This window comes from Cyprinodon tularosa, unplaced genomic scaffold, assembly GCF_016077235.1.
Source record: "Cyprinodon tularosa strain WSP-4 unplaced genomic scaffold, ASM1607723v1 ctg168, whole genome shotgun sequence".
Taxonomy (NCBI): Eukaryota; Metazoa; Chordata; class Actinopteri; order Cyprinodontiformes; family Cyprinodontidae; genus Cyprinodon; species Cyprinodon tularosa.
Genome location: NW_024038513.1, coordinates 699,321 through 726,340, shown reverse-complemented (window position 1 = coordinate 726,340; position 27,020 = coordinate 699,321). Strand labels below are relative to the sequence as shown.

Sequence of the window (27,020 nt, the reverse complement as noted above, 5' to 3'; positions counted from 1 at the left end):
ATGGCTGGAGAGATGGACGTCTGGGTCTCCTTATTGAAGCTGCTACCCCCGCAAGATGACCCGGATAAGCGGAAGAAGGTGGATGGAGGGATGGATGTTTAAGTTATGGATTGGGTTTCAGATAAATTCTGTTAATTTGAAGTGAAAAGCAGAGAATGGTGTTGAACATGAGAGGCAGGAGACAGTTTCATCCAAAGAGACGGGAGACTATACTCATAGGGCCAGGATCAGCTGGTCCTGTTGTTGAGTTTAGCCATTTGTTCTGCTGTGTGCATCGCCACGGTGTGAGCATAAGAGCTGGTTTTTGTGAAGTTCTGAATCAGAGGTTTCTGAGTGTATTAATCAAACATTTGACAGAGAAGAAAAATCAAAACATTTCCTTTATTCTTTTCTCACAAAACATCTGTGTTCAATTTGAGCATGTGTAGACTGTACCATGAGGTCCAAGCTTGTTTCTATCTGCCGATCAAACAATCATTAAGGAAAACAATCATATCCATGGATGTCAGCAGAGACATCTAAGACAGACTCTGCACGCTGTGATCTGAGTGGTTGACACGGTCTAATGAGTTAGCAGCATTTCCTACGACCCCTTAGTGCTTCTGATCATCGTCTCCAACATCTTCCACTGATCGTCCGTCACCTAGAATATGGGTAATGGAGAGAAGATGTAGTCAGAGCTCTGAGGAACCAGTAGGTAAGACAGGCGAGCGGCCAGCTGATCATCTACACTCACCTTACGGAGCTCGTTAAACTCTCCTGCCATCGATACGTACTCTCCTCCATCGAAACGGATCACCTGAGAACAGGAACGGTTAGTTTAACGAGTCGCATAACTGAAACAGGTCACATGACTTTAGGTGATCAGTCAACCTGCCGAATTAAGACTTCAGTTTTTCTTCTTGATATATACAAGAAGAATAGATTCGGTCATATAAGCCGAGCAGGTCACCTATGTGGTCAAACAACTGCCAATAGGAAACGTATGCATAGTTGTCTGAATTTATAAATATTAGTCGAAATAGGTAAATCATTTTAGCTTTGGTTTTAGTTTCTTATAGTTAACAGCGACATGCATGTGATGTCGGATACTCCATCTGTATGAATATGAGTTTAAAAGCCAAAATCTGCAAAAATAAAAGTATATATCTATAATTCAAAAAAGTAAAAAAACCAATCCACTGGACTTTGTTTCCAAGTTTTACGACGGTTCTCTTCCCATCCAGGAAGCTTTTTCAATTCAAAATATATGAAATAGCTTTGAGTTCCAGGTTTTAAAGAGTCGACCAAAAACAAAGGCTTGTTATGGCTTAAAAAACATGCAAGTTGAACCGGACGAACGGCTCCGCCCCTTTGGAATGGGGGTCGTTTGGTAGCCTGGTGAGACCATCCTGATCTCGCGAGCTTTCAAGGTTTCACTCGCTAATCAGTCTGGAGACTCTCCGTTAAAGAAAATTTGGAGCCGTTCACCAAACGAACGTCCAATCAGCGTTGGCTTTGAGGCGGTTGAGGTGTGACGCAACGAGAAGCGCCACAGTTCAGTCTAAAGAACATGGCAGCTTCAGCCGATGAAACTAGCGTTAGCGTGGCTATTGAGCAAGTTTTATGGGAATTCAGTGAGTATTTCTTCACTGAAAGAAGAGCAAAACACTGCTCTGGAGGCTTTTCTCAGAGGAAAAGATGTGTTTGCTCTTCTCCCGACTGGTTTCAGCAAGAGTTTGATCTATCAATTGGCTCCTCTTCCTCGTCGCTCTGTTAGTACGTCATATGCTTCGTTGATCTGATTGGTTTATTTGGCCCGTCTATCACCAACATAGGCCAATCAGCTAACCAAAATTTTCGCCCCTTCCCAAAATTACTTCTACGGAAGGTTTCCAGATGGATATGCGGAGCAAATCCATCTGGCGGAGTCAGGTTAGTCGTTTGGTTTCTCTGTTAGCCTGTTATACCCCATACCTGTCTATGTCCTTTTTTCTTTTTTTACATTTTTTGGAGTGACTATGACCTGGATGACTGGGAATCTTCACCAGTATAAATCTACAACCCCTCATGAAGCCATAATGGTGCGTTGAAAGGTCATTTTAGTTCCGCAATTTGAACTTTTGCAGCTGGATGTCAGAGTGTCAGCCAATTAGAAACGCTTGTTCCAGGAGGTTTTTTGGTGGACAGATACTACATGCAAGCTGTCAACATTTCTGCAGAAATTCTGCACATGAAAAATAAATATAAAGGGGTTAAACTAGAAAAGGAAAAGAAAACGGCTAAAATAACAGCGAAACAGTTTCTAAATACCCAAATTACCTAAAAATGTTCAAATCTGCCAACAAAAAATATTCGACTCTATATCAGGGTTTATACATGAATGAGTAACTCTTATTTAATGCTTTTTAATGCTCTTAGAAATAATCTTAATGCCATAAAAAAATACCCATGACTTTTTCCCGCCACTTTGGTTCAAATTAGCATTTTCCTACATTCTTTAGCCTTTTCTCCGCCTCAAGCTTCTTTTCCAAAGCATTTTAATGCCACGTTTGTCAAATTTAATGAATTTTAATGCCAATTAAGGCCTTAATTTAAAAAATAATAATTTAATGACTTTTAATGATTTTTAATGAGCCGCAGAAACCCTGTATATTCTTGTACATGAAACTCTTTCTATTCACTTCCAAACGCTACGAAAGGAAGCAGGAAATCCCCCAAAGGATGGCCGTAACACAGAGCTTTCAGAGGGGATTTCCAGCGCTGCCTTCCAGTGTTCTGTCCAATCAGCATACTCAGACAGTACGCATGTGCAAGACGTCAGATTTGTGTTTATCCCTTTAGTTTTGTATGAAAAATAGATTTTAAACTTACGGAAGAGGTTTAGGGCCACTGAAAAAAAAAAAAGTTAACTGATTTTTTAATTTTATTTCAGTTTAACATTTCCTCAGAATTCGGACTTTTTTCTCAGAATTCTGACTTTAATCTCAGAACTCTGACTTTTTTGTTGTTGTCAGAATTCAGTCAGAATTCTGAGATTAAAATCAGAATTCTGACTTTTTTCCAATACTAAACTGAAATAAAATTAAAAAACCTGTTAACTTTTTTTTTTTTTTCCACTGGCCCTAATCCTCTTCCGTACAAACTACCTAAATGGGAGTGTATCCCTTTAATCATGTACAAAATAAACACTTTAAGGTGAGATAGCCATACACTTTAAAAAACTCCAAAAAGTAAGTACCGTAATTAAATCGTTTTCTGTACATGACAAAAGGGAAACACGCCCATTGAGGTAGTGTAAAGTTTATTTTTCGTACAAAATTAAAGGGATAAACTAAAGGGATAAACGGGTATTGACTATGGGTATGCTCATCTGACAAACTGTACAGGTGCTGGTCATAAAATTAGAATATCATGAAAAAGTAGATTGATTTCAGTAATTCCATTTAAAAAGTGAAACTTGTATATTATATTCATACATTACATACAAACTCATATATTTCAGATGTTTATTTTGTTTAATTTTGATGATTACAAATGACAACAAATGAAAATCTCAAATTCATCATATCAGAAAATTAGAATATTGTGAAAAGGTTCAAAATTGATGGCCCCTGGTGCCACACTCTAATCAGCTAATTAACTCAAACCACCTGCAAAAGCCTTTAAATGGTCTTTCAGTCTAGTTCTATAGGCTACACAATCATGGGGAAGACTGCTGACTTGACAGTTGTCCAAAAGACGACCATCGACACCTTGCACAAGGAGGGCAAGACACAAAAGGTCATCGCTAAAGAGGCTGGCTGTTCACAGAGCTCAGTGTCCAAGCACATTAATAGAGAGGCGAAGGGAAGGAAAAGATGTGGTCGAAAAAAGTGTACAAGCAAGAGAGATAACCGCACCCTGGAGAGGATTGTGAAACAAAACCCATTCAAAAATGTGGGGGAGATTCACAAAGAGTGGACTGCAGCTGGAGTGAGTGCTTCAAGAACCACCACACACAGACGTATGAAAGACATGGGTTTCTGCTGTCGCATTCCTTGTGTCAAGCCACTCTTGAACCACAGACAGCGTCAGAAGCGTCTTGCCTGGGCTAAAGAGAAACAGGACTGGACTGCTGGTGAGTGGTCCAAAGTCATGTTCTCTGATGAAAGTAAATTTTGCATTTCCTTTGGAAATCAAGGTCCCAGAGTCTGGAGGAAAAGAAGAGAGGCACTTCATCCACGTTGCTTGAAGTCCAGTATAAAGTTTCCACAGTCAGTGATGGTTTGGGGTGCCATGTCATCTGCTGGTGTTGGTCCATTGTGTTTTCTGAGGTCCAGGGTCAACGCAGCCACATACCAGGAAGTTTTAGAGCACTTCATGCTTCCTGCAGCTGACCAACTTTTTGGAGATGCAGATTTCATTTTCCAACAGGACTTGGCACCTGCACACAGTGCCAAAGCTACCAGTACCTGGTTGAAGGACCATGGTATCCCTGTTCTTAATTGGCCAGCAAACTCTCCTGACCTTAACCCCATAGAAAATCTATGGGGTATTGTGAAGAAGAAGATGCAATACACCAGACCCAACAATTCAGAAGAGCTAAAAGCCACTATTAGAGCAACCTGGGCTATCATAACACCTGAGCAGTGCCACAGACTGATCGACTCCATGCCACGCCGCATTGCTGCAGTAATACAGGCCAAAGGAGGCCCAACTAAATACTGAGTGCTGTACATGCTCATACTTTTCATGTTCATACTTTTCAGTTGGCCAACATTTCTATAAATCCTTTGTTTTTATTGGTCTTCAGTAATATTCTAATTTTCTGATATGATGAATTTGAGATTTTCATTTGTTGTCATTTGTAATCATCAAAATTAAACAAAATAAACATCTGAAATATATGAGTTTGTATGTAATGTATGAATATAATATACAAGTTTCACTTTTTAAATGGAATTACTGAAATCAATCTACTTTTTCATGATATTCTAATTTTATGACCAGCACCTGTATGCTGGAGGTCTGGAGCTCCAAACAAGAACTGCATATTTTAATGGGATCAAAATCCCGATGAACTGATGAACAGAGGATGTTTGGAGGTGTATTTTTCCAACTCGGCTAATTAGCTTGAAGCTACAGAACAGAGCAGCTAAACAACCAGAGGGTCGAAGCGTCAGAGATTCTAGACCAGCATTTGACCCAGTGTCCAAATTTGGGCGTTTAAGCCTTTTGATGGCAGCAATGCACCTGAAGGTTGTTTGCCAATCACTATTAAATGAGAGGCGGAGGAAGACAAAAACAGAACAATTGATATCTTTGCCATTCTTCTTTGGCGACAGAGGATGTGGGATTTCGGGGTTAGAGAGCTCTGCTCTAATGGATGTCAGTTCCTGCTTGGTTCATGTCCACTAGGGGTGTAAATAATAATCGTTTTGTATCGATGCATCGATCCAACAGCCGACGATCCGATGCATCGATACGTCCGCAAGAGAATCGATTCATGTTTTGTTTTTTTTCTCCTGTCTATTTCTATCCATTTGCTCCTGGGCGTAATTCTCCCTCCCGTGCTGTGGTGGCGCTAAACCTATTTTGCCCTCCTACCTCGCTTCCTGGTTATACTTTTACAGCAGTGTGTCGCAGTGAGCTTGATGCAGACATTTTAGATTTATGGTCAATATTGAAGCGTGGTCTGTGCTACACGCTGTGGGTCTAGATACGGCCGAGGCGGCGAGGAAGTGGGGGCGAGTTTAGTCCGACGACGGAGGGACATGAGGGCAGAAAAGAGCGGTGATCCAGGTGGAAAAAGGGTCCAAGCGTTCTCGCGCACCTCGCTCTTCTAGCGGGTCAAACTTCACGAGTTGTTTTCCGCAATTTCAGTCATAAAAACAAAACAAGCCGGCCTCCTGTCTGCGGTCAGCTACAATATGGGAGAGGAGCAGCGGAGCGTCTGTGGAGGGGGCGGGACGTCTGGAGCCGAGGTATTGCATTGCGCTCATTGCACTGATTATGTGCAGCATTTTTTTTTTTTTTATGCAAAGCCTTTCAGAATCTATAACTCAGGGGTATTATTATTTTTCAGTGAATGAGGTTTTAATAGGAATAGTTGGAGTACAACTTTTCTACTTCTGTTATTTGCTGTTGTTTCAGCTTTCATTGATTTATTTCAAATTTGAAACATTGTCTACCCTGTAAGGCAGGGGTGCTCAAGTCCATTCCTCAAGAGCTACTATCCTGCAACTTTTTGATGCAACCATTTTTAACACACCTGAATCAAATGAGTGGCTCGTTACCATGCCTCTGTTGGGCTAAATGAGGTTAGATTCAGGTGTGCTAGAGAAGAGATGCATCTAAAAGTTACAGGATGGTAGCTCTTGAGGACTGGACTTGGGCACCCCTGCTGTAAGGTGTTAAAAAAAAACAAAAAAACAATCGAATCGAATCGAATCGTGGTGTATTCTTGAGTATCGAAAATAATCGAATCGTTGGGTCAGGAAATCGATACTGAATTGAATCGCCATGATGGATGATTTACACCCCTAACGTCCACCATAGAAAGATTCCTTTTATCATGTTTCTATCATTTCATCAATGCAACAAAATATAAACCGCGCCGGGTGTTCACTGCTCCTCCAACACCTCATGCTACTATGTGACATTTGCTGCAGGATAAACATTTAATCATGAATGTTTATTATATGTTAAAGCCCATGGCTTTACACTTAGAGCCGGTGATGCCATACGAGGCTTATAGAAGACTTTTACATTTTTGCAGCTCCAGACAGATTCATTTATTTGGTCCAATATGGCTCTTTGAACAGTTTGGGATTCTGACCCCTGATCTAGATGGTTCTAGATGTCAGAGAACCAGGACTGGGTTCGGCTTAGAGGTTCCCGGCTCTACTGATGCCATCTGTTCAAATTGTTTATTGATGCTTTTCCCATCTTGTTTCTTTTTTATGAAATCAAGTAGAACTTGTTTTATATTAGAAGCGTATCTGTGGAAACTCACAGCTCCAGACATCCAGCTGGCGTAGTCGCTGCTCAGGTAAGCGGCCAGGTTTGCGAGTTCTGCTGGTTTTCCGAGCCGACCCGTCGGTATACGACCAATCATGGACTTCTCAAAGGTTCCGGTCGGATCCAGGCGGCTGAAGGCTCCCTGAGTAGAACACAGTAAAACCCGTCATTCAGATTGACGTCCAGAGCTCGGCCAATCGGATCAGGATGCAGCTCCTGGATCTGGACTCAGAACCCGGTGGTTCAGTTCTGGACAGAGAAACTCCAGCAGGCCGTCCAGAGTGGGTCTCTTTGGAAAACCTCAAACTAACAATGTTGGTTACCATGGCAACATGCAGGATGATCAACATTGGCAGATGGAGGGCGGTACCTTTGTCCTGATTGGTCCCGGTTGGATGATGTTAAATCTGTGGCCGTAGCGCCCCCACTCCGCAGCCAGAGACCTGACGGACACAATCCAGATGGTTACCATGGTAACCACACTCATGGGGGGGTTCAGATTTCCAGCTGGTTTGAAACAGACTTGTAAAGAGCCTCGACTCCAGCCTTGGCTGACGCACTTGGGACAACGAAACCAGAGCCGGACTCAGCGTAGATGGTGGTGATGGCGAGGAAGGAGGCCCCTGAGACAAAAAAAAAAACAAGAAAGAAAACTTTCCTGATTCTGAAATAGTTTCTAGACCAGTTTAGATTCTGTATCTGACTTTTTCTGACTCCTGATTCTGGAACCGCTGCTTTCCTGGAACCGGTTCTGACCTTTCTGGTTCTGGATCAGCCTCTTTCCCAGCTCCAGAGTGACGAACGCCGTCCCGTTGAGAACGATATCGGTGATGCTCTTCCAGCCGTTCGCCGTCAGGCGCTCTGAGGGACAGATGAAGTTCCCTGCAGCGTTGTTGATGATCACCTGCACCAATCAGGACACAGCGCAGCATGATGTCATCAGAAACACTGTCACCACCAATCTGGACCTGTGAGCCACGGTTCTGGGGTCCAGAGGAGCACTAACTAAAACAACAGATCCAGGTTCTGGTTTCTGTCATATCAGGTGAGTGCGTTTACATCAGGAAGTCCAGTCAGCTCCACCATCTGGTCAACGCAGTGAGAGACGGCCTGAGGGTCTCTGACATCACACTGGACCGCATGGACCTGAGGACAGCGACGGCGCCGTGTCAGATCGGGTCAGAATGTGTCATACCTGGATCATCCCAGTTCTGGACGGTACCTTGTTTCCGGTCTGGCTGCTGATCTCAGTGGCCGTTTGCTGCAGGACCTCCAGCTTCCTGCACGGAACTAACCAAACTTTAGGAACTGAGCTTCATGGTCGCCTGTTTGGTGTGGTGTGACCTCTGACCTGCTGGCAATGACACACTGGGCTCCAAGCTGGGACAGAACACCGGTCATGGCTCGGCCCAGTCCGGTACCGCCTCCGGTGATGAAAGCCACTTTGTTGTTGTAACTTCCTGCCGGCAGCATGATGCCTTCAGACGGAGCGAAGAACTGGGAGTGAGGAGTGGAGTAGGACCGGAGGCCCGCAAACCTGTGGCACCATAACTGAGAAAGACCAAAATCAACAGAATCAGTTTGGTTCTGAACCTATTCTGACAGAATAAGACTCAACAAAAGTCCAGAAACATTTCCTGCCTGACCGACAGAAACAGGAACCATTAATGGCAGATATTGACTCTAAAGGTAGGGAAACCAAATGTAAAGGTAAGGGAACTATCATTTTAGCCCAGGACTGTTTTTACTTTTTAAAAAACATTCTGTTGAAGCCTGGTTGAAAAGAAATGTCTGATTTTCTTTTTCATAGATTTTTACATTTACTTCTTTTGTCAAATTCAACCTATTTCTGTTCATTCGGATCCAATCATCCCTCAAACCGAGTTCCCACCCTACCCCTGGTAGAGACCCAGTTTAGGTAATAAGCTCCTCAGCCTCATTCATCATCCATTCTCAGTAGTTTCCAGATGATTGTTCTCTGAGAAGCAACCTCTGGATGATGGAGAACCATGTGGGAAGCTTCTGTCTGGTCTGGTTTTTGGGAATCGGGTCAGTTCTTTGGACCCAAATCTTTTCCTGAACCACTTTCTGGACTCTAATCTTTCCATCTACCTGAGTTCTTCATTCCTGATCCTTGATAAATGATCCAACAGAGATTATGCCACCTCTTCTAAACATCCCCTGCAACATCTGGACTGATGTTCGGACCTGAATCTTTTGGGTCAGGGCACGCCTGACTGAGGGTGGTACAGAGGACGACCACAGATGGACGGATGTCCTCTTGCTGTACATCTAGATATAATTCAGGAAGTGAGGAGCTCCTGACAGACAGGTACTCGCGGTGGGAAGGGCTGGAACAAACTCAGGATTTCTGTTACCGCGGCGATGCACTTGGATTTGGACTAAATACAGTTTCTGGATGTGATAATATTTTCCTCTGACCCATCTTCTAAAACCAGAACCTGGTCTACCTTCTCAGGACGAGTTTATTCAGAACTGATGATGGAAAAGCTTCCTGACTGAAATTCAAAACAAAACCTGCAAGTTTTAGAACAGATAACTGGAGCCACCTGCTGGTGAGAATATAAACTACAGCTGCTGGTTTGTTTTGATCTGCAGGAAGACGACTAGAGGCTGCAGCTCCAGAACTGCAGCGAGCCACTGATAATCCCACTAAAGATAAAGTCAATAAAATACAGTCTCAAATTGGGATCCCAAAAAAAAAGTGGATATCCTTGCCATAAATAGGCTTAGACTGCTGGAGGACATAGGGACCCCTTTTTCATCATTCTGCTTCATTCTATCTCTATTCTCCCACTCTGCAGAATCTGTTAGTTCAATCTCTAACGTTCTGCTCTCTCTGCTTTTTCTCATAGTAGCTTCATCTGGTCTGTTCCTGTTTGGCTGTGACTCCATCCTGGAGAGAAATATCAGCTGTGCTGCTGCCATCAACACCTTTGTTTCTAGATGTTGGAGCTTGGCCTGTTTTCCAGTGTAGTCCTGTTTCTCTGACTGTGACTAACTGAATGTGCTCTCTTCGTCCTTTGACATGGGAGCTGGCTCGGAGCTCGTCTGCCTGGCTGTGTGTTTCCTGGACGGGGCCGCCTTTTGCAGCTTCTTTTTCTATGTCTGCTTCTGTCTCCTTGAACCCCAGTGGGCCTCAGCAGATGGCCGCTCACATTGAGCCTGGTTCTGCTGGAGGTTTCTTCCTGTTTAAAAGGGAGTTTTTCCTCTCCACTGTCGCTTCAAGCATGCTGATGACGTCATACACACTCAGCTTTGTTTTTAAAAAATATAAATATAAAAAATATAACCGCGGATGTCTGGGGGACAGTGATTGGCCTACATGTTCTGAATGCTGGCGTACCATAAAGAATAAATGATGAACAGTTTAATTTGTGCCTTCAAGTCGTTGCTCATAGGAAGACGTTACTGGATATAACCTAACGGAATATCTTCAGAACGGCTCCAAATGACACTAATCTCATATGGGTGAGTAGAACATGATGGAATAACGTAAAATCAAGAGACCAATGTTAAAAAACGAATTATCCTTTAAATGCAGAGAGTGAATTTCTCCAATGTGAGATCAATAAAGTTCAATTTCTATCAATTTATGAGGAGAATCTTCATAGGTGCTTTGCTAAACCTGAACTACCCTTGAACATTTTATCAACTTTAAACACAGCTACAGCTACAGTGACGTAACAGAAAACTGGGTGAAAGGTCAAAATGTCTGCAAAATTGAATCTTCGTTTACTCCAACCGATGACGTCCCTGCTATAAAGGAATCTCTGTGACGTACTGCACGAGATCAAAATCACCTTCCTCACCTGTGAAAGTTTTCTGACAAACTGCCTCTGACTGCAATTCACGGCGGCCGCCATGTTGGTTCCAGGTGATGACGTATGCAGACCGTTTCACCCATGTAGACCCGCATCGATCGCGTCCACCTATCAGAGCTGACGTGATTTTGGTGGCGCCATCTTGGGGCGGTCGACAGCTCTTCTCAGTGTGATGTGTTGAGCAGGAACAGAATCAATATTTTAATATTTTCAGTGTATTTTATTATTCTTAGTGGGGTTAAGAGTCATAGAATACTAAGAATACAGATAGGATGTAGGTATGTTGCAAAGCACAGACACTCATACATTTTTATAATTTTTTGACATATTTATACAGGTATATACATAAACATCTCTCTCTCTCTCTCTCTCTCTCTCTATATATATATATATATCTATATATATATATATATATAGATATATATATATTTTTTTTTTACCAACTTTAACTATACTGTAAAAAATATTGTAAAATACTTTAAAAAGTGTAAACAGCTGTATATTGATTGTTCTTCAGATGCACAGTGTTTATATTTTAAAAACATTTTACAGTACAGTATTTTATTTGTTTATTTTTATATTTATGTGAATGTTATTTTTACCCACGTCTTAGCTGTTTTGTTTTGTATTTATTCTGTTATATGTTTTACTTTATTATTTTTCTTTACAGCACTTTGGTCAGCTGTGGTTGTTTTTAAGTGCTTAACAAATAAAATTGGATTGGATATTTTTTTTTTTATTCAGTCACTTATTCTATTGTTTTTCTACACATTTAAGTTCCACATTTGATCGACCAATTTTGCTGTAATCTTTTGCTGCTGTAACTTTTACCCACTGTGGGACAATAAAGGAAGTTTCTTTTCTTTGTAGTGTATATATGCTGTTTATTTAGTAATGTCTTCCAAAGCTCTGATGCTTTCATGAAGTTATCTCTCGAGCCCTGATGTCAACAGCCTGTAGATTTAAACAAAAACAGGCTGCAGTGCTGAAGCGTCCTTCTTCTGTTCTACTCAAATCAGCAGGTTAGAGTAGCAGGTCGACCTCCCCAAGATGGCGCCCGTAATTCCTGCGCCTTGACAGTCAATGCGGGGTCTATGTCTGGTTCCACATACAGACACAGTACCTCCGTCTGTCCAGCAGATGGCAGCAGCAGACCTTAGCTCAGGTCCTGCTCGCTGCTCTGGATCCCAGCAGGTTCAGACAGAACCAGGCTGGTTTTATCATCACTGTATTCTGAACTCCTCTGACCAACCCAATCCACCTCCATTACACTGTCCGGAACCGGTTCAAACTGGACCTCAGGATAATGGAACCCATTTCCTCCTAATCTTCTGCTTTCCCTCTGGTCCACTAAATCGGAGCGAGCCGGGCCTTTGCTCCAGGAGCCTTTGTTGGTTCTGGTGCCTCGGATTAGAAGGTCCAGTTGGCTCTGTTTGAAGCCTGCTCTGTAGATGCCATGAGAACAGGCTTCTCTGGTCCATCCTTTTGTTCTGGCTAAACCACAGGTGGTACCAGGAAGTCCTGAGGTGAGCTGCAAAGGATGAAGGATGAGGTCATAATCCGAAGCTTGGAGCAGAGAACAGACCAAAGACGGTGCTGAAAGTCCAATCAGAAAAGGAGCAGAAGTACTGGAGCTAAATCTGGACCAAGGCTTGGAGCCACAAACATCCCGAGGGATAAGAACCAGAATGTTCTGCATTTCCTGGGTTGTGAGTCATGAAGGTTCTGGCTGCAGGCAGAGGTTTTGCTTCTCCTCTTGTTGGAACTAAGGGCCCAGTTTAGACACTATGAAAACGATCCAAAACAGGATCGACGGGTGGCAGGGAGCCAGCCAAGGATGGAGTGACTGAACCCGACCCGGTGACGGTATGCTTCCCCCCGCCTGCCTTACCGTGCACCGGGGCCAGTGTCTAGGCTACCGTCACTAGGTCAGGTTCGGTCGCTCCAAAATCCCGGACGATTTTAAAAATTCCCCCAGGCATCTTTTTAGTTTTTTTAGGTATTTAGTTTTAGTATTTAGTTTTTTTTTTAGGTATGAAAAGTACGACATGTCCGGGAAAAAGAGAACATCTGGTCCCCCTACTATATCAACAATTTGATGTTTCAGTAAGTGAGTGCTTGTTGCTATGATGCGTCTTTGCTCAGCAGCTTCGCTCGTTGTAAACCAACCAATCAGCGCACAGCTCATCTAAATATTCATGATCATACCATAAGAAAACCTGTCGTTTCATTCTAGGGCTTTTAACCAGGCTGCATTAGGGCTCATAGAACAGCTAATATGCCATTTTCAGCCCAACCAATGTTACACACCCTATTCAGAGACCTTTAGGGCCAGCACCAAACACCCTATAGTATCGTTCTATGAGTCCTTTCAACTACCTCAACAGGCGTGTACCCATTTAGCTGTGTACAAAAGGGACCACGGCTGAGAGGATTGTGCAGGAGACAGAGGTGGATCCAATCCATAAACACATATCAAATTTCCATAAAGATAAATTAATGTACAATGAAGTTAAGGCGATAGTGGGAACCTCTACACTTAGCACTGGGAAGGCACTTGCTGTAACAAGTCACATTTTTGTACCATCAGCTTCAGTGCACAGTCGTCAGTCTGGTGTTTGATCACGCTTGTTGAATACATGTCTGGCAGACGCTAAATTCTACTGAAAAACTCTACTTCCAGTGTAGGCCACTGAAAATTATGGATTTTCGCGCACAGAGTTAAGAAGCAAACTAATCAAACTGTATATAACTGAACAATGCCACCAGACGAGTATGAAAGGTATTTTTGTCTTATTTTCTGATTTTTTTTGCCAAACGCAGAACTTCCTTTGATTTCTTCCAAAGCAATGTCTATACTATAGACCAAAAAAACATATTTTATTATTTAACAGCAGAGTTTTGGATATAGACACAAAAGAAAAGACATAGATCTTTGTCTCGTCGCTCTCACTCATAATTCCTTGATTTTCTATTTAATCAATTAAGATTTCCTTCTATTTGTAGGAATTTTTCGTTCTACTTTTTAATTTACAGGAAGTTCTGAATCTTCATGGCATTTGGCACTCTTTGGGAATTCATAGTACTTTAGTCAATATGAGGTGATTCAAATATTCAAGAGGATTTCACAAGAGCAAATCTAATAAAGCTTAGTTTTATTCATCCAGAGTTTGTCATGATTTAACTAAAGATCAGACCCAAAGGCAGAGAAACCATTACAGAGGGATAAGGGAAAAAGTTTAACAGGTTTATTGAGAAGTTTTGTGAAGATTCCAGTGTTGCTCTGAACACTGCTAAACCGGAACTGAAAGGCGAGGGGAAGACACTGCGGTTAGTTCAGGTTCAGTGGGAGAATTGATTCTCGAACTTCAAGAGGAGAAAAGGTTGGAAGACTCACGTTTCCAGAGATTAGGTAGACTCTTAGACTCCAGTAGGTGAGGAATGTGTTCCAGTGTTTGTTTCATATGGTGGAGGGCGGACAGGGTTACCCAGAATCAGTGTTGGGCACGTTACTTTGAAAAAGTAATTAGTTATAGTTACTAGTTACTTCTCCCAAAAAGTAATTGAGTTACTTACTGAGTTACTCCATAATAAAAGTAACTAGTTACTAGTAAAAGTAACTATTGCGTTACTTTTGCGTTTCTCGCCCCCGTAACCCTCACCACCCAGCCCCCACCTTCTCGCCGTGTGTTTCAAAGCCAGCTGAATAGAGCGGACGACAAAGACAAGAACCTGCATAGAGTTTCGCATTTATTGCAACTCAACGTAAATGACATCAGGGGGGAACGCCATGTGAAGTTTTTTAACAGGGCATTCAGATCTGGTGAGTGAATGAAATTAATAACTGGGGATGTTTAATTCTGAAATCCTGTGTGTTTGGGTTGTTATAGATACTGCAACATCTATCTATCTATCTAGATCTATACTCTGTGTGTCACATAAAATATGGATCTCCATCCCTGCCACAAAGGCCATAAAATAATGTTTACAATAAAAAATACAGTAGGTTGAAAAGGCAGAGTATCCATCCATCCATTCATCCATCCATCCATCATCCATCCATCCATCCATCCATCCATCCATCCATCATCCATCCATCCATCCATCCATCATCCATCCATCCGTCCGACCATCCATCATCCATCCATCCGTCCGTCCGTCCGTCCATCCATCCATCCATCCATCATCCATCCATCCATCCATCCATCCATCCATCATCCATCCATCCATCCATCCATCCATCCATCCATCATCCATCCATCATCCATCCATCCATCCATCATCCATCCATCCATCCATCTATCATCCATCCATCCATCCATCCATCCATCCATTGAGATTTCTCCCTTTCTCCATATAGGCTATCATTTGATCCTTCACGCTCTCCATAGTTCTCCTGTGGCGCGAGCACAGGGCGACTGTTGCGTGCCTTTAGCGAGCATGCGCGTTCCCAGGTGAAAAAAGGTTAATTGTGCGACCTGAGTAACGCACAGTAACAAGGTGTCTGCAATGGTAACTGCGGTATAGTTACAGTCAAAGTAATTAGTTAGATTACTCGTTACTCAAACAAAGTACAGAGAAGACTGACTGCCACTCAGTTTTCCTGCGGTACTTGAACGGACTGTTGTGCAGATGAATCCCTTGCTCAGTGTGAAGCTCAAACATTTCCTCAGGGAAAAGTGGATCCAAACCTCCAGTTTGTTTCCTCAGCTCAGTTTGAAGCTCAGTTGATCCTTCCAGGGAGAGAAGGTCCGAAAAATCCAGTTTGAAGGATGACTTCCCAAAACTGGCAAACACTCTGGCGCCGAGGTAGTGGCAGTCAGCAGCTTAAGAACACTCTGTTAACGAGGAGGAGGAGAATCTGAACCAGGCACCGCCTGGTGGAGGAAGGAAGACAAACACACAGACCACACAGACTGGAGTCCTAACAGAGTTAAAATAACTGCAAATCTTTAGTTAGAGATTAGCTAAAAAGATTACTTTCCCTGACAGGTTTCATCATAATGCAAATAAAAGCATTTCCATCTACTGCTATAAAGGGGGTGAACAGGTGGTGACAGTGTATTTATTATTAATCCCTTACCATTTTAATAGAAAGAGGGAAATGCTGGAATTATAAGAAATAGTCTTATGATAAATAATATATCTGCCTTTCAAGAAACACAAGAAACAAATTGCATCCCTGATTATGTATAAATACTTTGCATTCATACTGTCCTGTAAATTTGCCAGACTTTTCTGATAGAGTTGAATTAGATTGGTGCTTCTACGTTAAGTATTACAACATTTTTCTTCACCCCCTGACCCCATAGACTGTACGATGATTTGCCCTTTCAGGGCCGATTCTACAGTTGTGCAAAATTTTTTCGATCGGGCCGACTTTTAACCTGACCGTGTAGCGTACGGTGGGTAACGAGGGGCGATTGTGTATTTGTGAAAATTGAGACCGATTTAGCTCCATACAGATGAGGATGATATTAAATGGCTTGGGCTCGTATCTACACCCATGGATTGCTTCTATATGAATATTTATTTCTGCAATAAAAAATTAAAGTAAACAAAACACAAATAAAGCAAAAATAAAGGAAAGGGAGAGCTCTGTGGTCTTCCATTTCCCATGAGTCATTAGGGGTCAAAGCAGATTGTGAGCTGAGACAGCAATGCTGGACATTGGTGCCAGGAAATGTAGTTACATTACATGAATACATTTATATTACAAGATTATAGTTTTTTTTAAACTCAAATACTTGCCCAGCTGGAAACAGTCTCAATGAATTTAAAAAAAATTTCGATGTTTTCTGATACCTGAGAACTGGCGACTTTTTTCCTGAGAACTGACGACTTTTTTCCTGAGAACTGGCGACTTTTTTCCTGAGAACTGGCTACTTTTTTCCTGAGAACTGGCGACTTTTTCCTGAGAACTGGCGACTTTTTTCCTGAGAACTGACAACTTTTTTCCTAAGAACAGGCGACTTTTTTCCTGAGAACTGGCGACTTTTTTCCTGAGAACTGGCGACTTTTTTCCTGAGAACTGGCTACTTTTTTCCTGAGAACAGGCAACTTTTTTCCTGAGAACTGGCGACTTTTTCCTGAGAACTGGCGACTTTTTTCCTGAGAACTGGCGACTTTTTTCCTGAGAACTGACGACTTTTTTCCTGAGAACAGGCGACTTTTTTCCTGAGAACTGACGACTTTTTCCTGAGAACTGGCGACTTTTTTCCTGAGAACAGGCGACTTTTTCCTGAGAACTGGCGACTTTTTTCCTGAAAACAGGTGACTTTTTTCCTGAGAACTGACGACTTTTTCCTGAGAACAGGCGACTTTTTCCTGAGAACTGGCGACTTTTTTCCTGAGAACTGATGACTTTTTCCTGAGAACTGACGACTTTTTCCTGAGAACTGGCGACTTTTTTCCTGAGAACAGGCGACTTTTTCCTGAGAACTGGCGACTTTTTTCCTGAGAACAGGTGACTTTTTTCCTGAGAACTGGTGACTTTTTTCCTGAGAACTGACGACTTTTTTCCTGAGAACTGGCGACTTCATTCCCAAAGACGGAGTTTTTCTCTCAGAACTGACATATTATTTCCTGAGAACTGCCGATGTCCTAAAATGTACACCGTAAAGCACACGGCAGGAGTGTGTCAGCCATTCCCAGAATCCACAGTAGCAGGAAAGAGGGCCCCTTAACTTAAACAAAGGGAGGCCTGTTTTACAAAGGATCTGGTTCTGGAGTCATGGATTGAACCAGACCACTTTGGCTCCTTATTGCTGAAGCTGCATCATAGATCATCTGAAGAGATTGCATTCGAGTCGATGCAATCAACTAGTTTTCCTTACATAGAAAACTACATGATAGAATACCAAACAACAGAGAAGAAAAAAGGAATCTCCAACAAAATGTATCATTTCTGATCAGTGTCGCTGACTGAACAAACAAGGCAGCAGGATTAGCTAAGCCTGGCTGTTAGCCTAGTCCCAAGCAGGCCAACTGCTCAGAATAAATCACCATGGTAACTGATGGGGTTTGGAAACGAGGCTGAGTTCAGCCAGGATGTCCCAGATTAGTCCATTATCTATTTATTCCTTCCTTGTTACGATCTAAACAATGGATGCAGTGACCTTTAACCTCAGTTATTTACCAGCCTCAACTATGCCTGTTATAGGACACAATGCATCGTCTGCTGGAACTCATATTATTAGCAAAAGTGACCTCATCATAAAGGGTTTATTTGGACTTTGGTATTTTCAGAGTATTTTAATTGTAAATATTTGGTTTATGGTTTGATCACATTCAATGGTCAGAAGATGAAAAAACCTTTGGGTTTATTGTAAGAAATTTGTCACACATCATTTATCGTTTATTTATTTTTCAAAGTTTATTTATTTAAGGTGGCATCACAAGAAAACTAAAGTTCGATCCATGTCTCTGGATGTGGAGGCTTGAGTGAGAGGCCAGGTCAGCAGGTCTGTTCTGCTTAAGATGAATCAGTGTTTGAACTTTAAAGCTGATGTTTATCAACCTGTTCGACGCAGCAGGATGCAGGATGACATCTAAAATCTCTCTAACCGTCTGCAGACGGAGAACCTGAGCTGTTCCTCTGGTCAACATCTGCTGGTTGTTTGAGGACAAGTTCTGAAACCCAGCAGAAGTTTTTCTGCTCCGCCCAAATTCACACTAGAAGAAGAAACGCTTAGGCAGCAGTTGCAGGCGTCTCTCTGACATTTACAGAGAGCTCTCTGACCCCAACATGGAGATTCTGCTGCATGACTGAGCAGGAGAGCTGGAGCAGGAGGTTCCTGGAGGACATGCAGCCACACGACCTGCAACTGCATGGGTTCTCCTGCAGGAGGGTCTTAGAGGAGGCGCAGAACCCACAGTTGCATGGGTTCCCCTGCAGGAGGCTCTTAGAGGAGGCGCAGAACCCACAGCTGCATGGGTTCCTCTGCAGGAGGCTCTTAGAGGAGGCACAGAACCCACAGTTGCATGGGTTCCCCTGCAGGAGGCTCTTAGAGGAGGCGCAGAACCCACAGTTGCATGGGTTCCCCTGCAGGAGGCTCTTAGAGGAGGCGCAGAACCCACAGCTGCATGGGTTCCCCTGCAGGAGGCTCTTAGAGGAGGCGCAGAACCCACAACGGCATGGGTTCCCCTGCAGGAGGCTCTTAGAGGAGGTGCAGAACCCCAAGTTGCATGGGTTCCCCTGCAGGAGGCTCTTAGAGGAGGTGCAGAACCCCAAGTTGCATGGGTTCCCTGCAGGAGGCTCTTAGAGGAGACGCAGAACCCTCAGTTGCATGGGTTCCCCTGCAGGAGGCTCTTAGAGGAGGCGCAGAACCCACAGCTGCATGGGTTCCCCTGCAGGAGGCTCTTAGAGGAGGCGCAGAACCCACAGCTGCATGGGTTCCCCTGCAGGAGGCTCTTAGAGGAGGCGCAGAACCCACAGCTGCATGGGTTCCCCTGCAGGAGGCTCTTAGAGGAGGCGCAGAACCCACAACTGCATGGGTTCCCCTGCAGGAGGCTCTTAGAGGAGGCGCAGAACCCACAGTTGCATGGGTTCCCCTGCAGGAGGCTCTTAGAGGAGGCGCAGAACCCACAGCTGCATGGGTTCCCCTGCAGGAGGCTCTTAGAGGAGGCGCAGAACCCACAACTGCATGGGTTCCCCTGCAGGAGGCTCTTAGAGGAGGCGCAGAACCCACAACTGCATGGGTTCCCCTGCAGGAGGCTCTTAGAGGAGGCGCAGAACCCACAACTGCATGGGTTCCCCTGCAGGAGGCTCTTAGAGGAGGCGCAGAACCCACAACTGCATGGGTTCCCCTGCAGGAGGCTCTTAGAGGAGGCACAGAACCCACAGTTGCATGGGTTCCCCTGAAGGAGGCTCTTAGAGGAGGTGCAGAACCCCAAGTTGCATGGGTTCCCTGCAGGAGGCTCTTAGAGGAGACGCAGAACCCTCAGTTGCATGGGTTCCCCTGCAGGAGGCTCTTAGAGGAGGCGCAGAACCCACAACTGCATGGGTTCCCCTGCAGGAGGCTCTTAGAGGAGGCGCAGAACCCACAGCTGCATGGGTTCCCCTGCAGGAGGCTCTTAGAGGAGGCGCAGAACCCACAGCTGCATGGGTTCCCCTGCAGGAGGCTCTTAGAGGAGGCGCAGAACCCACAGCTGCATAAGTTCCTCTGCAGGAGGCTCTTAGAGGAGGCGCAGAACCCACAACTGCATGGGTTCTCCTGCAGGAGGCTCTTAGAGGAGGCGCAGAACCCACAACTGCATGGGTTCTCCTGCAGGAGGCTCTTAGAGGAGGCGCAGAACCCACAGCTGCATGGGTTCCCCTGCAGGAGGCTCTTAGAGGAGGCGCAGAACCCATAGCTGCATAGGTTCCCCTGCAGGAGGCTCTTAGAGGAGGCGCAGAACCCACAGCTGCATAAGTTCCCCTGCAGGAGGCTCTTAGACGAGACGCAGAACCCACAACTGCATGGGTTCCCCTGCAGGAGGCTCTTAGAGGAGGTGCAGAACCCACAGCTGCATAAGTTCCCCTGCAGGAGGCTCTTAGACGAGGCGCAGAACCCACAACTGCATGGGTTCCCCTGCAGGAGGCTCTTAGAGGAGGCGCAGAACCCACAGCTGCATAAGTTCCTCTGCAGGAGGCTCTTAGAGGAGGCGCAGAACCCACAACTGCATGGGTTCTCCTGCAGGAGGCTCTTAGAGGAGGCGCAGAACCCACAGCTGCATAAGTTCCTCTGCAGGAGGCTCTTAGACGAGGCGCAGAACCCACAACTGCATGGGTTCCCCTGCAGGAGGCTCTTAGAGGAGGCGCAGAACCCACAGCTGCATAAGTTCCCCTGCAGGAGGCTCTTAGACGAGGCGCAGAACCCACAACTGCATGGGTTCCCCTGCAGGAGGCTCTTAGATGAGGCGCAGAACCCACAGCTGCATGGGTTCCCCTGCAGGAGGCTCTTAGAGGAGGCGCAGAACCCCAAGTTGCATGGGTTCCGCTGCAGGAGGCTCTTAGAGGAGGCGCAGAACCCCAAGTTGCATGGGTTCCGCTGCAGGAGGCTCTTAGAGGAGGTGCAGAACATGCAGCTTCAGACTCATTGGTTTTCTCTGAAGCGGGACTTCTCTGGGCTGTGTTCTGGTTCCGGTGGAGGAGCTCAGGATGAATCGTGTGTTTCTGTCTCGTGGGCGATCATTCTCACTCCTGAGTTGGCAGCTCGGAGCGAGCTTCCCACTGCGTTTCTGTTTGGATCAGGTGCAGCAGAAGATCTCTGCAGCCTGAGGCCTGCATCTCAGAACCACTCCAGAACTCCTCCTGGTAGCTGTTGCATCTGAGAAGCTCAATGGTGTATGATGCTGCAGGTCCAGGAGGGGTTCTGGGAATAGATTCTGGACCTGGTTTATCTGATCCCAGTTCTGCCACCTGGATCTTCCCTCCCAGAACACAGGAGCTTTGATGTCAGACCGGACTTCACCCCGATTCTTTGAATTCCTGCTTCTGGTTCTGCCAGAAACCCAGACTCTGTCTGAATGGTTGGAACTAGATCCAGTCCAGTCTGCTCTGGCAGGCTGGTACCGTTCTGACAGTGTTCTGGTTCTGTAGAGGAGACACATTCTGGACCAGACTGATCTCTGATGCACCCCTGAAGGTTCTGCAGGTAAAGGAGGCCCACATCAGCAGCTTTGGACGATAGTCTAAGGGAGGCTGGGTTCTGGACCGTCTGTGGTCCCATCAGTTCATCCGAACTTCTCTCTCCTGCTGGGAATGTACTGGATCCAGTTTTACTTTCAGGAAATCTCCTGGTGAACAGCATTAGCAGAGACCCAGCATTCGGCGCTGGTTCTGAATCACGTCTGTGTAGCAGATGAAGATCAGGATCCATCCCAGTCTGTCCCTGCTGATTGGTTCTGTTTCTTTTCCCAGCTCCACACCCCCAACCCGGAAATCAGCAAAGACAGAACCGTGTTTCCCTGAACCCGGTTCTGGTTCTGCTCTTCCTCTGACAGCCTGTTTAGCTTCATGTTCTCCTGTTTATTTCTACTGAGCCAGAACTTGCCGTGGGAAACCGGGTCAGTCCCTAATCCCAACGTCTCCTCTGGACTCCATAAACAGTCTTAGATAATCCCGGACTTTAAATCGTTCTGTCTGGTTCTGTTGACACCCGGACCTCAGCGAAGCCAAGATTAAACCACCATCAGAACCATGAAGAGACTTTATTCAGAACCATTTATGTGAAACAACAGAAAGACAACATGCTGATGATTCAGGGTTCAAGGTCCGGTACTGGAGACGCTGACATCATCTGGATCAGAACCAGAACTGTTAAATCACTTTAAGCTTCTAAATTCTTTTTAGATCAGGAGCTGATCTTAACTCTCCAGACTAGAACCTTCCTTCTGTTCTGGTCCAAAGAACACAGGATGATGATGATGATGATGATGAAGGACTTCCATCTGAGAGGACTTCCTGTTTGATCAAGATTAACTCTGTGTGGCCCCTGTCTCTGTGTGGCCCCTGACTTTCTGTTTTCTCCATGGCCCCTGTCTCAGTGTGGCCCCTGACTTTCTGTTTTCTCCGTGGCCCCTGCCTCTGTGTGGCCCCTGACTTTCTGTTTTCTTTGTGGCCCCTGTCTCTGTGTGGCCCCTGACTTTCTGTTTTCTCCGTGGCCCCTGCCTCTGTGTGGCCCCTGACTTTCTGTTTTCTCCATGGCCCCTGTCTCAGTGTGGCCCCTGACTTTCTGTTTTCTCCGTGGCCCCTGTCTCTGTGTGGCCCCTGACTTTCTGTTTTCTTCGTGGCCCCTGTCTCTGTGTGGCCCCTGACTTTCTGTTTTCTCCGTGGCCCCTGTCTCTGTGTGGCCCCTGACTTTCTGTCCCTCCGTGGCCCCTGTCTCTTTGTGGCCCCTGACTTTCTGTTTTCTCCGTGGCCCCTGCCTCTGTGTGGCCCCTGACTTTCTGTGTTCTCCGTGGCCCCTGCCTCTGTGTGGCCCCTGACTTTCTGTTTTCTCCGTGGCCCCTGCCTCTGTGTGGCCCCTGACTTTCTGTTTTCTTTGTGGCCCCTGTCTCTGTGTGGCCCCTGACTTTCTGTTTTCTTCGTGGCCCCTGTCTCTGTGTGGCCCCTGACTTTCTGTTTTCTCCGTGGCCCCTGTCTCTGTGTGGCCCCTGACTTTCTGTCCCTCCGTGGCCCCTGTCTCTTTGTGGCCCCTGACTTTCTGTTTTCTCCGTGGCCCCTGCCTCTGTGTGGCCCCTGACTTTCTGTGTTCTCCGTGGCCCCTGCCTCTGTGTGGCCCCTGACTTTCTGTTTTCTCCGTGGCCCCTGCCTCTGTGTGGCCCCTGACTTTCTGTTTTCTTTGTGGCCCCTGTCTCTGTGTGGCCCCTGACTTTCTGTTTTCTCCGTGGCCCCTGTCTCTGTGTGGCCCCTGACTTTCTGTTTTCTCCGTGGCCCCTGCCTCTGTGTGGCCCCTGACTTTCTGTTTTCTCCATGGCCCCTGTCTCAGTGTGGCCCCTGACTTTCTGTTTTCTCCGTGGCCCCTGTCTCTGTGTGGCTCCTGACTTTCTGTTTTCTTCGTGGCCCCTGTCTCTGTGTGGCCCCTGACTTTCTGTTTTCTCCGTGGCCCCTGTCTCTGTGTGGCCCCTGACTTTCTGTCCCTCCGTGGCCCCTGTCTCTTTGTGGCCCCTGACTTTCTGTTTTCTCCGTGGCCCCTGCCTCTGTGTGGCCCCTGACTTTCTGTGTTCTCCGTGGCCCCTGCCTCTGTGTGGCCCCTGACTTTCTGTTTTCTCCATGGCCCCTGTCTCAGTGTGGCCCCTGACCTTTTGTTTTCTCCGTGGCCCCTGCCTCTGTGTGGCCCCGGACTTTCTGTTTTCTCCGTGGCCCCTGTCTCTGTGTGGCCCCTGACTTTCTGTGTCTCCGTGGCCCCTGTCTCTTTGTGGCCCCTGACTTTCTGTGTCTCCGTTGCCCCTGTCTCTGTGTGGCCCCTGACTTTCTGTTTTCTCCGTGGCCCCTGTCTCTTTGTGGCCCCTGACTTTCTGTGTCTCCGTTGCCCCTGTCTCTGTGTGGCCCCGGACTTTCTGTTTTCTCCGTGGCCCCTGTCTCTGTGTGGCCCCTGACTTTCTGTGTCTCCGTGGCCCCTGTCTCTGTGTGGCCCCTGACTTTCTGTGTTCTCCGTGGCCCCTGCCTCTGTGTGGCCCCTGACTTTCTGTGTTCTCCGTGGCCCCTGTCTCTTTGTGGCCCCTGACTTTCTGTGTTCTCCGTGGCCCCTGTCTCTGTGTGGCCCCTGACTTTCTGTGTTCTCCGTGGCCCCTGTCTCTGTGTGGCCCCTGACTTTCTGTTTTCTCCGTGGCCCCAGTCTCAGTGTGGCCCCTGACTTTCTGTGTTCTCTGTGGCCCCTGTCTCTGTGTGGCCCCTGACCTTTTGTTTTCTCCATGGCCCCTGTCTCAGTGTGGCCCCTGACTTTCTGTTTTCTCCGTGGCCCCTGCCTCTGTGTGGCCCCTGACTTTCTGTTTTCTTTGTGGCCCCTGTCTCTGTGTGGCCCCTGACTTTCTGTTTTCTCCGTGGCCCCTGCCTCTGTGTGGCCCCTGACTTTCTGTTTTCTCCATGGCCCCTGTCTCAGTGTGGCCCCTGACTTTCTGTTTTCTCCGTGGCCCCTGTCTCTGTGTGGCCCCTGACTTTCTGTTTTCTTCGTGGCCCCTGTCTCTGTGTGGCCCCTGACTTTCTGTTTTCTCCGTGGCCCCTGTCTCTGTGTGGCCCCTGACTTTCTGTCCCTCCGTGGCCCCTGTCTCTTTGTGGCCCCTGACTTTCTGTTTTCTCCGTGGCCCCTGCCTCTGTGTGGCCCCTGACTTTCTGTGTTCTCCGTGGCCCCTGCCTCTGTGTGGCCCCTGACTTTCTGTTTTCTCCGTGGCCCCTGCCTCTGTGTGGCCCCTGACTTTCTGTTTTCTTTGTGGCCCCTGTCTCTGTGTGGCCCCTGACTTTCTGTTTTCTCCGTGGCCCCTGTCTCTGTGTGGCCCCTGACTTTCTGTTTTCTCCGTGGCCCCTGCCTCTGTGTGGCCCCTGACTTTCTGTTTTCTCCATGGCCCCTGTCTCAGTGTGGCCCCTGACTTTCTGTTTTCTCCGTGGCCCCTGTCTCTGTGTGGCCCCTGACTTTCTGTTTTCTTCGTGGCCCCTGTCTCTGTGTGGCCCCTGACTTTCTGTTTTCTCCGTGGCCCCTGTCTCTGTGTGGCCCCTGACTTTCTGTCCCTCCGTGGCCCCTGTCTCTTTGTGGCCCCTGACTTTCTGTTTTCTCCGTGGCCCCTGCCTCTGTGTGGCCCCTGACTTTCTGTGTTCTCCGTGGCCCCTGCCTCTGTGTGGCCCCTGACTTTCTGTTTTCTCCATGGCCCCTGTCTCAGTGTGGCCCCTGACCTTTTGTTTTCTCCGTGGCCCCTGCCTCTGTGTGGCCCCGGACTTTCTGTTTTCTCCGTGGCCCCTGTCTCTGTGTGGCCCCTGACTTTCTGTGTCTCCGTGGCCCCTGTCTCTTTGTGGCCCCTGACTTTCTGTGTCTCCGTTGCCCCTGTCTCTGTGTGGCCCCTGACTTTCTGTTTTCTCCGTGGCCCCTGTCTCTTTGTGGCCCCTGACTTTCTGTGTCTCCGTTGCCCCTGTCTCTGTGTGGCCCCGGACTTTCTGTTTTCTCCGTGGCCCCTGTCTCTGTGTGGCCCCTGACTTTCTGTGTCTCCGTGGCCCCTGTCTCTGTGTGGCCCCTGACTTTCTGTGTTCTCCGTGGCCCCTGCCTCTGTGTGGCCCCTGACTTTCTGTGTTCTCCGTGGCCCCTGTCTCTTTGTGGCCCCTGACTTTCTGTGTTCTCCGTGGCCCCTGTCTCTGTGTGGCCCCTGACTTTCTGTGTTCTCCGTGGCCCCTGTCTCTGTGTGGCCCCTGACTTTCTGTTTTCTCCGTGGCCCCAGTCTCAGTGTGGCCCCTGACTTTCTGTGTTCTCTGTGGCCCCTGTCTCTGTGTGGCCCCTGACCTTTTGTTTTCTCCATGGCCCCTGTCTCTGTGTGGCCCCTGACTTTCTGTGTTCTCCGTGGCCCCTGCCTCTGTGTGGCCCCTGACTTTCTGTGTTCTCCGTGTCCCCTGTCTCTGTCTGGCCCCTGACTTTCTGTGTTCTCCGTGGCCCCTGCCTCTGTGTGGCCCCTGACTTTCTGTGTTCTCCGTGGCCCCTGCCTCTGTGTGGCCCCTGACTTTCTGTGTTCTCCGTGTCCCCTGTCTCTGTCTGGCCCCTGACCTTTTGTTTTCTCCATGGCCCCTGTCTCTGTGTGGCCCCTGACTTTCTGTGTTCTCCGTGGCCCCTGCATCTGTGTGGCCTCTGACTTTCTGTTTTCTCCGTGGCCCCTGCCTCTGTGTGGCCCCTGACTTTCTGTGTTCTCCGTGGCCCCTGCCTTTGTGTGGCCCCTGACTTTCTGTTTTCTCCATTGCCCCTGTCTCAGTGTGGCCCCTGACCTTTTGTTTTCTCCATGGCCCCTGTCTCTGTGTGGCCCCTGACTTTCTGTTTTCTCCATGGCCCCTGTCTCTGTTTGGCCCCTGACTTTCTGTGTTCTCCGTGGCCCCTGTCTCTGTGTGGCCCCTGACTTTCAGTTTTCTTCATGGCCCCTGTCTCTGTGTGGCCCCTGACTTTCAGTTTTCTTCATGGCCCCTGCCTCTGTGTGGCCCCTGACTTTCTGTGTTCTCCGTGGCCCCTGCCTCTGTGTGGCCCCTGACTTTCTGTGTTCTCCGTGGCCCCTGCCTCTGTGTGGCCCCTGCCTCTGTGTGGCCCCTGCCTCTGTGTGGCCCCTGCCTCTGTGTGGCCCCTGACTTTCTGTGTTCTCCGTGGCCCCTGCCTCTGTGTGGCCTCTGACTTTATGTGTTCTCCGTGGCCCCTGTCTCTGTTTGGCCCCTGACTTTCTGTGTTCTCCGTGGCCCCTGTCTCTGTGTGGCCCCTGACTTTCAGTTTTCTTCATGGCCCCTGTCTCTGTGTGGCCCCTGACTTTCAGTTTTCTTCATGGCCCCTGTCTCTGTGTGGCCCCTGACTTTCTGTGTTCTCCGTGGCCCCTGCCTCTGTGTGGCCCCTGACTTTCTGTGTTCTCCGTGGCCCCTGTCTCTGTGTGGCCCCTGACTTTCTGTTTTCTCCGTGGCCCCTGTCTCTGTGTGGCCCCTGACTTTCTGTTTTCTCCGTGGCCCCAGTCTCAGTGTGGCCCCTGACTTTCTGTTTTCTC

General features: G+C 47.1%; 1 protein-coding gene across 1 annotated transcript; it reads right to left on the bottom strand.

Annotated features, from left to right (window-relative positions):
- Positions 1-526: 526 nt before the first annotated feature.
- decr1 (2,4-dienoyl CoA reductase 1, mitochondrial) lies at positions 527-10,950 on the bottom strand. The gene is made up of 10 exons (XM_038281145.1): positions 10,815-10,950; positions 8,333-8,532; positions 8,204-8,261; positions 8,041-8,127; positions 7,738-7,885; positions 7,505-7,604; positions 7,352-7,424; positions 6,977-7,123; positions 737-799; positions 527-643 (listed from the first exon to the last, which is right to left on the bottom strand). Exons 1-10 carry the CDS (start codon positions 10,866-10,868, stop codon positions 584-586), a joined length of 990 nt encoding a protein of 329 aa, XP_038137073.1. The 5' UTR covers positions 10,869-10,950; the 3' UTR covers positions 527-583.
- Positions 10,951-27,020: the final 16,070 nt, after the last annotated feature.

Excerpts from the sequence above, each read along its gene's own strand:
- decr1 (XM_038281145.1), bottom strand. The coding sequence starts at position 10,868 with ATGGCGGCCGCCGTGAATTGCAGTCAGAGGCAGTTTGTCAGAAAACTT. Across the intron at positions 7,605-7,737 it reads GCTGATCCAGAACCAGAAAG|GGGCCTCCTTCCTCGCCATC; the intron begins GTCAGAACCGGT and ends TTTTTGTCTCAG. Across the intron at positions 800-6,976 it reads CCAGCTGGATGTCTGGAGCT|GTGATCCGTTTCGATGGAGG; the intron begins GTGAGTTTCCAC and ends TCCTGTTCTCAG.